A 15,973-nucleotide genomic window follows, 5' to 3' on the forward strand; every position below is an offset into this window, starting at 1 on the left:
TAAAACGAGTCCAGCTGGACTCTACACCATCCATCCAAATACCAACATGTGCTTCAATTTATATCACACAACACTTAGCAATACAGGCCTCTCTCAGTAGTCCCAAAACACAATTATAAAACTAACGTGCAGTTGTACGAAACAGAAAATAAACTAAAGTGGAAGCCCAGAAAATTAGGATAAATCACAGCTTCCCTGCTTAAACTGTGCGTCTTAGCTACATAGCCAAAACCCATTAACAATGACAAAGTCAATAGCTCTCGCATCGCCGATGCCTATTGGCTTTGCCAGTGCTTGTTTGGTTTACAACGGATTTCGCAGGAACCTGAAAATGATGTTATTGTGTTGCCTATATCAGTAAATTTGGCAACTCTGAAAATCTATTAAGACTGCCCTTGCGGATCCGAATGCTTTTACGTGTGGATCCATCAATCGGAGTGAGGATAAACTTCCCTGCTTGGTTGTGCACAATACTACTGCTGCCGAGGAGGCGGGTTTTCGCGGCCCAACCTTAATCTGTCGGTCTTTCCTACTACTGGCTCATTCTTTTCCAGAGCATGCGCAGAGAATGGCGATCAGGCATCTGCACGTGACGTTTAACGTCACGTAGCCCTTTCCTGTGTTTTGAATAGGTGGCTGCTCCGGGCAATGTGCGAATTACTTTGCTGCTGTAGGGGTGATCATGCAACACAATGAAGAAAGTGAACCTGAAGGGGTCTCTGACGTCAGCCCCCTTCTGAAAGATGAGGAAGTACCGCAGCATCAGGCGGCACCAACCAAAGGTGAGCATCGTACGGCAGACACAAGAAGCGGCAAGGAGTGGGTACGTACCCAGTGCTTCCTTAGCCCGCAGTTCTGCCGTGTGCCCACTGCTGTTGACCCCAATGTTTACGAGTTTAGAAATTCACTTGTGCGAGTCCCCATGTAATCACTAGGTAGTTGCGAGCAAGCAGAGCTCTGTACTTTCGTGCCACGTCTGCTTTACGGTAGCGTGCCTATTTTTTATGCTAGATTTCTGAATTGCAGCTTTACTTTCAGTCCATTCCTAAGGCATACGCCTGGTTATCAACTGGTGTGCTTTTGTATTTACTCCTGAAACCCATGGTGTAGGATCAAATAAAGAATTAAATAAAAAAAATGAGCAAGTTCTCTGTAAATCATTTTTCGAATTACTCGTGCCCACAGGAACAGCTGACATTTACAGTGCATGCATACTTCTTGCAAACTGTGGCTGAATATGGTAAAACGCTTGACTCCAAATTATAGTTTCTTTTAAGTATTTGTGAGGTGATAAACTGTGGGCCTTTGTTTCTCTCCATTGCTCGGGCATCAAGGTGTTAGGCTTCCTCTCTGCCAGAATGACACTCTAACAAAAGAAGGGCTGAGGACGCTTTTAAAGCAGGCATTTGTTTTTTGGCCCAGCTGGAAGTGAAAATAAGAATCCCGCTTCCTCTCGCTGCCTGCAGGTTGCTGCTCCAAGCAGAAAGCAGAGAGCGTGCGGGTGCTGCTGAATATTTCAGGAAGTTGGCAAATTACACCTGGAGACATTCAGCATATTTCACTGCGTCTGGCTAGATCCTGGCTCTAGAATTGTTGTCTGATTTAGGATATAGCTGGATCCCCCTTTTGCTGCACCATATGATACAAAGAGTACGCCAAAGCAGTTAGTGCCCTGACGGCTTTGAAGTATTTAGTTTCAGTGTACAAGTCACAGTCAAGGGAAAAACAAGAATTTTCATTCTCTATGTGTTCTTGTTTTTCGTTTTGGTATGAGTGTTTGCCCTTGGAATTTGTAATGTGCAGTATGCCTCAGAGCATAGGGTGTGCACCTACCATTCTCAACAACTGCCTTTGGATGTTAGCTTGCCCTCATGTGACATAGTCTTGTGGGTGTCATGTGATTATTTTGTATGTCACCTGTTGCTGTGCATTGTAGAGTTTTTTTGCATACTCTTGCCACGCGTCGTGAGTCCCAGGTTGTGTCTGCTAACTCAGTGAAGATTAATGAGTAGTCATGTCTGTCATCTTTGTTAAACACTGTAGTGTGAACTCTTACATCTGGAATAGAACTTAAACACACAAATCAGCATCTGCTTGTGTTTGTTCAGGCTTTGTAACTGTTCAGGCAATTTAACTAGAACCATAAAACGGGAAACAAATCTGGACCATGCCAGTACATGGTAAAGGTAGCAGTTGCAAAGCAACCCTATGCCATATGTGACACCTTTTAACCCAACCCTGAGTTTTTAAAGACAACATCACTTTGAATTCTGACACTTACAGTGGGTAAAGAAAATCGAGCAGTGAAAAGCCTGGATTTACTGAAGGTGTCACACAAGACATGAGACCTAGTAGAAAGTATACTAGGTGAGAACTAGACAAAGGCACATTGGTGCTTATTCGTGGTGTATCCTGGGTTTGACAATGCCTGCTATTTTTCAACTGCCTGACCCTTAATAGTGTACATAATAATTAATGTGATTACTCTGTGCTCCTCAGAACCTGGGCTTCTGATAGTACAAATCATAAGTATTTCTGTTGTAACAGGTTTACTGGCATTTTATCAACTCCATAGGAGGTTATCCAAACCGCCCTCAAATACATTAATTATAGTAAATACACAATTCTTAAGAATACCGAATATATATTGTTATTTCAGCAGTTTCACATTATGTCATAAACAATACAACTCAAGCAGGGTGCTCAGTGTTCTTGTAAGAAAAAGGCCCTTGTGCCTGTGAAAGTGCGGACGATTAGGTATAATGTAATATTTATTCTTTATAATCCATTCTTGGTCCAGGCTGCAGAGTCTCTAAACAAGATTCTAAAGTTGGGCACGTCAGTAACCCCTTCCACTTATTTTGCAACACAGTCTTACAGTACAGGCCAAATATGTATTCTTTCAAAGTTTTAATCTGTTAACAGTTTGTGCGCAGCTACCTCATCTATTTGGGTCTTCCTCTAGCCCAGTGGTTCCCAATCTTTTGACATCTATGGACCCCCACGTTATCATTACTGGATCCAGGGGACCCCTCACTAAGGGCCAGATGTAGCAAAGATTTTTACCCATTCTGTGTCTATGGGAAAAAGTGTTCGTACATATGGCCCTAAGTCACTACTGAAAGCTCGGGACCTAATCTTTTAATCTTATTTAATTTTCTAGGCAGTCGCAGACCCCCTGAGGAGGCTTTGCAGACCCCCAGGGGTCCCCGGACCACAGGTTGGGAACCACTGCTCTAGCCAAATAGGAGACACCCTGCACGATAAATTAACACAGTCAGCCCTTGTGTGTTTCTTGAAGATGTGTGTGCCACCTCTTATTAGTGTACTGACTCGCCCAATCTGCATACGTATTTGGTCAGATACTTCGATTGTACAATGCGGCAAAGTGATTGATACATATGTTATGGACAAGACTAGTTTCATGATTATTAAATATGCACTTCAGTATTCTGTATTTTCAGTATGTGTCAACCACGTGGTGACAGTCCTTTGTTACATGTGTTAAATGTTAAAACAGATAGACAAAGCATGTATTACTTCAAGTTTGGAAAAAAATAATTCCATGTTTCTAGATGTGTATTTTAATCGCTATGCAGAAGATATATAAGAAATTTGACTTTTTGTCCCAGTGTTTAAAAAGCAGAGTATCTTAAAACAAGTAATTACACAAATTCATGTTTTTTCCCGAAAATATTCAAAACCTGAAACTGCATTCATTTTCCGCACATAAATTGCAGTTAATCACACCTATTTTTAGCCATAGTTAAAGAGTTCCACTTGTCTACCCATTTCCTCATATTCATTCACTCTATTGCAAACTGTAATTAAGAGGTGCTCCCATTTGCACCTTAAGTTTAATGTGGCATTTATATCACCCCAACAGGGATTCATCACCCAACCTTTTGACTTCTGTGGACCCTCACTTTATCATTATGGGAACCCGGGGACCCCCACTGAATGATTATTGGTATCTGGGGACCCCCCACTGAGTCATTACTGGAAGCCAGGAACCCTGGCCTAAACATTGTTAATGGTTTAAAATACAAAACAATACACAAAAAATACAGAAACAAGCATTCATCAAACACACACACAAATGATAACACATTTTATTTAATTTGCAAACGAATTTAAATAAAAAAATACATTTTAATAGGAATGTTGGATCTTTTCTAAATTCAATTGAAGCCACACATCGTCCATACTATATTCTGTTTGATGCATATGCACTGCTCCCATCAATCAATCTGAGGATACGAATTACATTTTTAGCCTCCAATTGCAAATTCCTTGACATGTACAGTATGTTTTATAATTTTCAGTTGTACATTTAGCCACTTAATTTATATACTCCTTTTTTTTAAATCTTTTAATATTACTTACTTTTTTTGTGCAGTTATGGAGCCCCTGTGGAGGCTTCTCAGACCGACAGGGGTCCCCGGACCACAGGTTGGGAACCACTGCTCTGTAACATGCCCAGCATTTGTGAAATGGTCTTCCAGTGGGGTTCCTGAGGATTTGCAGTGAATACGAGTGCAATGTTGAAAAATGCTCAGCGTGACCTTCTGTCTCATTTAACAAACTAATGCCATATGACATGGGCACTTTGAAGGATATATTGTATGTTGGGCGCTCATAAAAATCCAATGATATGCTTATGGGTGCATATTCTTTTTCTTTTTTTTGTCTAATTTTCAGTCTTTTCTTTATCACTATCAAAATACAAATTAAAGGAATACAAGTAACATAACTAACTAGTGTACCATAATTTTTCATGAACAGTATTTCTAGATAGTTCATCCCATGGCTAACTTCATCCTTAGCAACCTTCAGCCAACATGTGTTTCGCGCGAGCTATGCTGCTTCTTCAAGGCTGAAAAAAATTATATAAACTGTTACTCCAAAGAATAGGGTGTTAAAATGATTCCAACGCATTCTCAGGTAAATGTAGATGGTGGCCTTAATCTAGTCGGTTCCCACTTATCCTTGGTCTGTTTTTCTTAAAAAAATAAATAAAAAAAAAAAAAGATCTAGCTCCATTTTAATGTTGAATGTGTTCTGGACAGTTGTGGGACGAAGAAAAGACCCTTAATAGTATTTTATCTTCACTGCTTGAGAGAGTGTATTTTGACAGATTTGGCACATTTACCACTTGGCATCTTTCTTCATGACCAGCCTGAGGCTCTACCACCTGTAATACTGACATCTGGTTTGGCTCTCCCATGGTTCTCTTGTGGGAAGGACCTGCCTCTCTGACCTCTGGTACTGCCCTTGCCCTGGCCACTGTCCTACTCCCTGCCTCATTAGAGATTTCATCTGACCGCCTCTAAAAGGATTCCTGTTACGGGACTAGGTAGCTTTGGGCAGATGTGTGTGTCGAGGTACTGGTACCGAGCTCTTCATTATCAGTGTTCGGAACCACTTGATACTGAAGAGTCTGGAAATGTTATGTATAGCCTTTCTGTTGGCTTCCCTTTGTTAATATGGTGGCGCTGGTTACCCTGCTGGTAGTTCTTGTCCTGCATGAAAGGTAATCCTTTTGTCGTAACACCTTATATCTTTGGCTAGTTTCTCTGTGTGAATGATTTAAAGTCTTGAACAATTTTCGCCAATTTTTCTAGTGCTTCTTTTACAGGAGTCAGTCTCATTATCTCACATGTTAAATCAACAATTTTAAGGGCCGTGTCAAACATCAGCACCATCCAGTGCCTTGGGAAATAATGTGGCACAAAACTGTTCTCCCTAAGTTTGGGATATTCATTGAAAATGGCTTTCTCATTCTTTACCGGAAACCTATAGGTATAATGTTGGACTGTAGATACGTTGTTAATAAATGTCTTTGTAGCTGGTTTCTACCCAGTTTATTTTTGAGCTTTTCTAAATTGTTCAGTTCCCCTGCAGGGTATTACAGTATTTGGGGTGGTGTACAGACGACACCTCTTTTAAGAATTTATTTATATAATCCCCATTGTAGGATAGAGCTTCTTTCCCTGCTGTTCTCTGGAGCGCACCCTTGATGGAATGATCAGAAAAATGGGATTGTGAGCAATAGTTTGCAGCTTCTGTAACTTCAGAGTTCAATATTAATAAACCCTTGAAGACATTCACCTGCTATTAACATACGTAATAACCAATGGGGTTACCCTGTGCTCCTCAGAATAGGGACTCTTTACAAATCACAAGTGAATCTGTTTACCAGGTGTGTAATTCCTTTCACTTATTTCCCAACACAGTCGTACAGCACAGTCCAAATGTATATTCTTTTGACCTTGGCCTGACTTCAGCTTCTCAGCCACTTCCCCACCCAGGGTCAAAACTGTTCTTCCTCCTACTGTGGCTAGAGTATTACAGTCGAGGAGGGTCCAGGGGGTGAATAGAAGAAGCCTTTTTTTTTGCATCTCCAAGTCAAAAGAGGTAGTGCTAGAGCTGCCCTTCGTTCTGCCAACTGTTCCTGTCCATTCCTGGGTAGCTAAATCTTGATAGGTGGTCGGCAGTTAACACCCATTGTTCTTTCCTCTACCTGGGGCAAACCATTGTCCTCCAAGTCAGAGCTGTCAACTCCCCTAGCCAAGGAGGTGTATTCCTGCTCTGGAGATGTGATGAGTAGCACAACTGGTTTAGGCTAGTTCTGGCTCAGGCACCCTGAAGTACATTTGTGTGGTTTATTTTCTCCTTAGGTTATAAAAAATCTCATGTCACCAATAATTCAGATTTTGAAAACGAATAAAAAAATAACTTAAACCAGAGTCCCTTAGCAGAGTTGGAAAATAAAGATCATAATGTCATCTAGGCCTAAACAACCTTGTCTTGCCTATGTAGTGAAATAGCTTTTGGGTGTTATTTTGGTGTGAGGGAACACTAACCTCAGTATGTAGTGTGATCTGTTTTTATATATCACAACCTCAGGTGTGGCCTATGAGGTATAACTTAAGGGTAGCATAAAACATATAAAAATAGACCTTTCCTACTTGGTAAAGGCAATGTTTCATGCCATGTGCCACTGCGTGCATTTAAACTGCAGCCTAGCCAGAACACAGTTGTACTCCTGGCAGTAACGTATATTGTGACGTGGATGTGGGTGGTTGTAAATACACACTGAAGTCTACACACGTTTAACTTTTAATGTCATAGGTGCAATTAAGGCACCATTTACAAGGGAGTTAGAGGAAAGTTAAATAGGCCGCATAGGAAGTTACAGTGTACAGCATGTTTTATGGGGAAGCACAGTAGTCATTTTCATACTGTTTAGCAGTTCACAGAGTTCTAAAGGCAGCAAATCCAGACATGCAAAAATTGCGGGAACACAACAAATATTGGGTATTTCCTCAAATGTGTATTTTTTCCATTCCTAGAAGCTTAGCCTACAATCAACTCGCGATTTCCTATGCATATTTGTTTTCACCAGTAGCATTTATATCTATAGGCGTAAATTAAGTTTTAGTGAGGTGCAGAGGCAAGGTCACATGCCTAAGTTTTGACCATTTTCGGCTGTCTGCTGTGTCAGCTTTGAAACCAAAAAGGCGATGACTCCACTTATTAGGTCTTCATTATTACACACTGCATCCTGCTGAGCCGTACAGTCACGTGCAGGTTTCCTGTTTTGAACATTTCCATAGTAGGCCTGCAGAGTGTGCTTATTTCTAAAGTGTTTTCAGCTAAAGCACCTCTGTATTTTGGAGGGAGTGGCGTACAGAAGACACGATAATTAGGTGATGCATTTTTTAGAGCCTGTTCCTTTTTAGCTAACTCCTGCTTATGGGTAAAACGCATGCCTCACTAATACATTAATGCCCTTTTTTGTGTAGTGGAAGCATTAATCACGTGTGTGTCCATGAATATAATACTGTGACAGGCAGTATAGAACTAAATCGTCTACCTAGAAGCAGGCAAAGCTTTTCGTTAATACTTTTAATAATCCTGTCGCCACTGGCTTTACATTTTGGCAAAGAAAAAATGACTCAAGCTTTTTTACTCTACATAAATGAAGTAAGAAACCAAACCTATTTGTGGAGATACCACTACTTTAAGAGCAATAGCTTTTCAAGGTCAATGCTTAAGCCCCATTGCACGGCGGGTGAATTTAGGTGTGGAGGAAATGTGGTGGCCAGAATGAATGATTCCTGCCACTAACTCCCCGCCTAAATCCACGTATTATGAGATAAACCAACAGAAACGAGAATAACCACAAAGACCCAACGTTTCCCCGTCACATTCTGCACATTATTCCGTTTTCCATGCAGATTATGACGCACATCTGCCTCCTGCTCTGAGCAGCTTGTAAATGGGAGCATGATGGCCATGTGTGGGAGACGCTGATGGAAAGACTGACGGGGACAGAGCAAGCTGTGGGCTGGAAGAGGGAGCGTTACGTGTTTATCCCGTGTTGTAGAAGAAAGTCCGGTGTAGTTCATGGTCTTGCATTCCAGGCCTCATACAATCTATCACCAATCTATACTAAGTCAGGGAAGCCCAGCGGAGATGAGGCTAGAGGATGAAAGAATTGCATGCATGAATATTGATGTAAAGCAGAGAGAGGACTGTTGAACAAAGATACTTATTTTTTTCATAATGAGCCATTGCTGATTAGAGACAAAGTACCCTTTTGCTATTTATCTCGTGTTGTAGGACTAATAAATACCCCAAACATCAAGGAGACAACCCAGTTTAATAAGATATTTGCTTCCTACATTACTCTGCAAAGGCAGTCCTCGGGAACTGACTGGCGTGATAAACAAAAGCAGACTAACCCAAGTCCACAGTGGAGCAAGGTTAATGGGCAATAACATAATTGAAGGGCAAAATAGGATGAGTCCCTAGTCTGGAAGGTGTGCTTGATAAAGTCCTGCCAGAGTCCCATATATCTGAGCTGCTACAAAGTGACTTACTAGCATTGGTGGCAACCAAAGGGTAGTGATTGTAAGACATGAGGGAGGTATGAAGGAATTATAAGAGCAGCCTCACAAAACAGTGACAAGAGCAAGAGGCACACAGATGAGGCTCACTTAGGCAAATTATTCTATGCAAGACAGAGTGGGAAGACATCACCCTATTAGTCGATGTACAGGTACTTGTGCCACATAATTTGCACACATTGTTCCTATTGTGCATTCATCTGTAGTTCTGCTTATTGAAGCACATTTTGTTTCTAGCCAGCCTCAAACATCTGGCAATAAGAGACCCTTTAGAAGAAATGTTCTACAGAGAGGACAAGAAGTGTAGAGTCTGAAGCCCTTAGTAAAATCCAGAAATTGACAGCAAACTTTAAAAATTGACTTTTGTGGTCAAAATAATAAATTATCTAGTTGGGGATTAAAAAAAAACCTGCATTTTGCGTAATCTCTCAAGGAACAGCATCTTTACTCATACCCAGAAACATTACAAGGGTGTTTCCGGATGTACCCTGGAATAAAAAAGGCTTTAAATATTTAAAATAAAAATCACGATTGCTGCATGGCCAGTTTAAGCTTTCGTTGCATGTTAAATGAAGCAGAACTTTAGTATTTGACTGACTACATCATAGTAGTGTGTGAACGCATCAAAGTGTTGAAGTTTCTATGAAGTAACAAGGGTTTTACATACATTAAATCATGTTTAAAACAATTTAATTGGTGCAGTAGGCATATAACCTTCTGAACTATAGCTTTCATTGGATTATGGTACTCTTATGTTTTAGTAATGGTTTAAAAAGCCCATCAGCATTTATATTGCGCACAAATGAACTTAATGACATCTAACCGTTGGCCTATCCCCAGTTATATGTTTAAGAATACCACTTTTTATGCACCATTGTATTATTGGCAACAGTCTCGTTCCTACATTGTTGCCAGGCAACTATTGATAGTCTAAACAAACATTGCTTGCAGAAAAGTTATAACGTCTAAGAAATTGGCCTTGGCTCATCTGGTTTTCTTAGCAAGAATCTGGAAACTTGAATTGTCATGGAATAGTAGTATCATCAGTAAGAGTACATTGCAACACGATTAAGAAAATACACCAATTGAAAACCATAGTTGATTGGTTTAAAAACACAACCAGCTTCCATAGCATTTCCTGCTGTGCTCAAGTAAAGCCATCCAATTATTACATAATCCAGCTGGTATTAAAATAATACTGGGATGCTGGAAGAAAAACATGTCAGATAGAATCCTGTTAAAAAGGAGTTAACAAAATACATACAATTGAGTCATTCTCGATAAATACGCAATCAAACCGGGAGTGCCCTGAACTACTCCCCATAGAAAACAAGGTTTTGTTGGAACTCCTAACCAAAAAGCTGTTTTTATGATTTATCAAACAGTGATGAAAAAAATGGAGTATGTAGGCAGGTTGAGGGTTTGGTGAAAGGCAGACCTGAGCCCACTAGAAAATGAAGAAAGGAACGTATGCTAGGGTTGTCATCTGTTCAGGATTTAAATTAGTAAAGGTAAAAATCGTTCATCAGATTTATTATACGCACAATCATTGTCTGAGAGACTGCTTATCGGAAGGCACATTTATTCATATCCTATGGAATCGTCCCCTAATTGCAGAAGTTTGGAAGTGTCTTCCCTCATCCAGGAAGCCCCTTGTCGAGCAGTTAATAAAAACAGCTCTGCATTTGGGTCTGGAGGGGGCGTTTTCTTCAGAAATATGCAACATGTTTTTTTGTTATTGGACTGGTAATCGCATGATGAAACTTGCTAAAATTTGGGATACCCCACTGTAAGGAAATGCCTCCTTGGCATGGTTGCCCCCTGACTTTTTGCCTTTGCTGATGCTATGTTTACAATTGAAAGTGTGCTGAGGCCTGCTAACCAGGCCCCAGCACCAGTGTTCTTTCCCTAACCTGTACTTTTGTATCCACAATTGGCAGACCCTGGCACCCAGATAAGTCCCTTGTAACTGGTACTTCTAGTACCAAGGGCCCTGATGCCAAGGAAGGTCTCTAAGGGCTGCAGCATGTATTATGCCACCCTAGAGACCCCTCACTCAGCACAGACACACTGCTTACAAGCCTGTGTATGCTAGTGAGAACAAAACGAGTAAGTCGACATGGCACTCCCCTCAGGGTGCCATGCCAGCCTCTCACTGCCTATGCAAGTATAGGTCAGTCACCCCTCTAGCAGGCCTTACAGCCCTAAGGCAGGGTGCACTATACCATAGGTGAGGGTACCAGTGCATGAGCATGGTACCCCTACAGTGTCTAAACAAAACCTTAGACATTGTAAGTGCAGGGTAGCCATAAGAGTATATGGTCTGGGAGTTTGTCAAACACGAACTCCACAGCACCATAATGGCTACACTGAAAACTGGGAAGTTTGGTATCAAACTTCTCAGCACAATAAATGCACACTGATGCCAGTGTACATTTTATTGCAAAATACATCCCAGAGGGCACCTTAGAGGTGCCCCCTGAAACTTAACCGACTGTCTGTGTAGGCTGACTAGTTCCAGCAGCCTGCCACACTAGAGACATGTTGCTGGCCCCATGGGGAAGAGTGCCTTTGTCACTCTGAGGCCAGTAACAAAGCCTGCACTGGGTGGAGATGCTAACACCTCCCCCAGGCAGGAGCTGTAACACCTGGCGGTGAGCCTCAAAGGCTCACCCCTTTGTCACAGCCCAGCAGGGCACTCCAGCTTAGTGGAGTTGCCCGCCCCCTCCGGCCACGGCCCCCACTTTTGGCGGCAAGGCTGGAGGGAACAAAGAAAGCAACAAGGAGGAGTCACTGGCCAGTCAGGACAGCCCCTAAGGTGTCCTGAGCTGAGGTGACTCTAACTTTTAGAAATCCTCCATCTTGCAGATGGAGGATTCCCCCAATAGGGTTAGGATTGTGACCCCCTCCCCTTGGGAGGAGGCACAAAGAGGGTGTACCCACCCTCAGGGCTAGTAGCCATTGGCTACTAACCCCCCAGACCTAAACACGCCCTTAAATTTAGTATTTAAGGGCTACCCTGAACCCTAGAAAATTAGATTCCTGCAACAACAAGAAGAAGGACTGCCTAGCTGAAAACCCCTGCAGAGGAAGACCAGAAGACAACCACTGCCTTGGCTCCAGAAACTCACCGGCCTGTCTCCTGCCTTCCAAAGAACTCTGCTCCAGCGACGCCTTCCAAAGGGACCAGCGACCTCTGAATCCTCTGAGGACTGCCCTGCTTTGACGACGACAAGAAACTCCCGAGGACAGCGGACCTGCTCCAAAAAGACTGCAACTTTGTTTCAAGAAGCAGCTTTAAAGAACCCTGCAACTCCCTGCAAGAAGCGTGAGACTTGCAACACTGCACCCGGCGACCCCGACTCGGCTGGTGGAGAACCAACACCTCAGGGAGGACCCCCGGACTACTCTACGACTGTGAGTACCAAAACCTGTCCCCCCTGAGCCCCCACAGCGCCGCCTGCAGAGGGAATCCCGAGGCTTCCCCTGACCGCGACTCTCTGAAACCTAAGTCCCGACGCCTGGAAAAGACCCTGCACCCGCAGCCCCCAGGACCTGAAGGACCGGACTTTCACTGCAGAAGTGACCCCCAGGAGTCCCTCTCCCTTGCCCAAGTGGAGGTTTCCCAGAGGAAGCCCCCCCTTGCCTGCCTGCAGCGCTGAAGAGATCCCTTGATCTCTCATTGACTTACATTGCGAACCCGACGCTTGTTCTAACACTGCACCCGGCCGCCCCCGCGCCGCTGAGGGTGAAATTTCTGTGTGGGCTTGTGTCCCCCCCGGTGCCCTACAAAACCCCCCTGGTCTGCCCTCCGAAGACATGGGTACTTACCTGCAAGCAGACCGGAACCGGGGCACCCCCTTCTCTCCATTATAGCCTATGCGTTTTGGGCACCCCTTTGAACTCTGCACATGACCGGCCCTGAGCTGCTGGTGTGGTAACTTTGGGGTTGCTCTGAACCCCCAACGGTGGGCTACCTTGGACCAAGAACTGAACCCTGCAAGTGTCTTACTTACCTGGTAAAACTAACAAAAACTTACCTCCCCCAGGAACTGTGAAAATTGCACTAAGTGTCCACTTTTAAAGTAGTTATTTGTGAATAACTTGAAAAGTATACATGCAATTGAAATGATTCAAAGTTCCTAATGTACTTACCTGCAATACCTTTCAAACAAGATATTACATGTTAAATTTGAACCTGTGGTTCTTAAAATAAACTAAGAAAAGATATTTTTCTATAACAAAACCTACTGGCTGAATTTGTCTCTGAGTGTGTGTACCTCATTTATTGTCTATGTGTATGTACAACAAATGCTTAACACTACTCCTTGGATAAGCCTACTGCTCGACCACACTACCACAAAATAGAGCATTAGTATTATCTCTTTTTACCACTATTTTACCTCTAAGGGGAACCCTTGGACTCTGTGCATGCTATTCCTTACTTTGAAATAGCACATACAGAGCCAACTTCCTACACCCACTAACTCCTTATATTTTGATGTTTGATACTTCAGTGTGGATTAATTCACAATGGCTTAGATAATTGTATATACTAGTCGAGAACAGCCACGGATTGTTACCAAACCTGTGGGACAAAGGAATAGTTATTGTGGCCAGAAATGAAACCTGTATTCCTTTTGTACTCTAATCAGTGACTTAATATTACACGTGTAGTGTTTAACTGTTTCTGATTGGCAATGAGGTGATGCATCAAAAAGTATTCCTCATCATGTACAGTAGTACACTTTAAACGGAAAGCAATAAAATAATAATTGTTTAAAATACTCTAACTGATGAAAAAGCTACTTGCAGAATGCCACTAAGTTTGCCCTTAACATATTACAATTATGCCTGTGTAATTGAATAATGGGAATGGTTTTATCTTGGGATTGTGAGTGGCATTAAATAAACAACAAGAGTGAAACTCGAGTTATCTTCAGTATCCCTTACAGCTCAAAGGTGAAAATCATCCCTTTAGTCACAGTTATTCATCTAACAATATTATGTTACATATGCCCCCATCTCATCTCTCTTTTCTTATCAAAGGTAGAAGAGCCATGAGATGATCTTCAACTCCCTGCCCTGTGTTACACCTGATATCCTCTCATCCACACAAACCTCTCTCTTGCCATGCCGCCCATCCCAAACCCCCATTTAAAAAAAAAAAAAAAAAAAACAGGCTCCCACACTGCACTAAGTATCACTAACCCCATCTCGTCACAAATAGTCAAAACATAATTTTTTTTTTTTTGAAAGTACTCCGATCTGGTGTCTCAGTGCACTAATTTATCCGCTGATGGCATATGTGCTTTACCTTGTGGTCACGTGGTCCAATCCTGGCAGGTCCACTCAGGTGTTCATCTTTCCGAGGTCACCAAAATGCATGCCATTGCGTTCAGTAAAATAACCCTCTTCTATTTCAGCACAACACTGCCTTATGGGTGAATGTGCACTTTACAGATACCTACATGTTATGATTCTGTAGTCTTTTCCCACGTCCTCCACGTTCAGCATTTATCATTTCACTCACAATCCAAAAATAACCTCTCCGTGCCTGCCATGTTCCTTTACTCCTTGCTTCCGCTCTTTTATTTTTTTGTATTCTATCGAGCACTTTGCACTACATATTTTTGACTTACTGATCCATTTCAGATTGGTAAATAAAAACAAATAAGTTTGTACATGTGTGCATGCATGCTGAATGCATATGTATGCCTACAAAACAACACAGGGGCATCACCCTTTTTGCCGTGCTATACAACTGTTGTGACGGTTTACAGCATGGCTAAAACATTAGCAAACCCAATAGGTCCTGTAGGTGCAACGTATTGACTATGCCCATGCTTCTTTTAGTTCTTTGTCTCTTTACATTAAGAGATGTCACTGGGTTTACTAGTTTAGCAGGTGGACATTGTTAACAATGGATTACAAGCTTTATTTGTTTTACTGCTCTACCGTAAATGTAGTAAATATATGAATTTTGAAAAGCCTCTTCACAATAGTGAACAGCCATTAGACCTACACATAAAAGTATCTTTATTGGAAATCATTTATGACTTTACTCTACTGAAAGCCACCATTGAATTCTTTCTGTACACTGAGGTCATCAACAGGAAGAGAGGAAATCCAGAAGGAATCGAATACTGCTGTCTCATTGAAACTTTACCAGCGGTACATTTGTGTATTTTCTGTCGTCTCTGGAGGGAAGCTAACGATACCAAGTGGTAAGCACTCCATATTGTCTCCAGTGCTTACATTGTACTGAAATAAAAGTACAGAGGCCCAAACATTTCCTAGGATGCTGACGGAGCTGCCGAATTCCAGACATTGCCAGTTAACAAGCTTCACTACTCTTGATTCCATCACATCTATTTGCTCTTCCAACCTATACTCACTGTCTCTTTACCTCATTTGCAGAGATTCCTTTTCACCAATTCTTTCTTTGTCATTGTTTCTTATGTTTTTCTTCTTTACTGTCTTTCTCCCTCTTGCTCTGGGTCAAAGTCTGATGATGAAAAATAAGTGGCACTTAGGTCCTCAGACAAGAGTGCCAGTGCCCACCGCTGCAACCAGTGGCACAAAAATGCAGCTCTTTTTTAATCCACTGGGAAATTCTTCGTTCAGGCTTGGTTTAGGAGAACTAGGTATCACAGTAGACAGCTGAAGCCTATGGCTTGTGCAGACTTGCTTGGCTTTCAATGAATTGTCACCCTGTGATATGTCTGGCTTTGTTTTTGAGAAACTTTTTCTTCACTCTATTTCAATATGAGAGGTGTACTGAAAATATAACTCATTTGCTTTCTTCTTAGTGTTTAAATTGGCCATATTCTAAAAAAAGGACACTTTTTTTTTTATTTCATTAATTGGTTTTTACAGGAATCTACAAATACATCTGAGTCATAAATGATGCATAAAAATATAATCCGAAACACATTCCAGCATGAAGATAATTTCATAATATGAAAATTAAAAACAGTTACCATCAATATAAATAAAATTAGAATTCACATTGAAATGCTGTCGAACCTGTCACTATTTAGATTTTTCTTTTTCTG

At 41.8% G+C, this 15,973-nt stretch overlaps 1 protein-coding gene across 2 annotated transcripts in view; it reads left to right on the plus strand.

The window, feature by feature from the left end:
* The first annotated feature begins 590 nt into the window (after positions 1–590).
* SLC17A5 (solute carrier family 17 member 5) overlaps positions 591–15,973 on the plus strand; it is a 354,543-nt gene continuing 339,160 nt past the window's right edge. Inside the window, exon 1 of one of the 2 annotated variants that reach the window (XM_069235678.1) lies at positions 591–782. In XM_069235678.1, coding sequence (XP_069091779.1) covers positions 683–782 — 100 coding nt within the window. In that variant the 5' untranslated portion in view covers positions 591–682. Of the gene's footprint in view, positions 824–15,973 lie in introns of both variants that reach the window. The other variant, XM_069235679.1, reaches the window with a different exon arrangement.

The sequence above is a fragment of the Pleurodeles waltl genome, chromosome 5 (assembly GCF_031143425.1).
Source record: "Pleurodeles waltl isolate 20211129_DDA chromosome 5, aPleWal1.hap1.20221129, whole genome shotgun sequence".
Lineage (NCBI taxonomy): Eukaryota > Metazoa > Chordata > Amphibia > Caudata > Salamandridae > Pleurodeles > Pleurodeles waltl.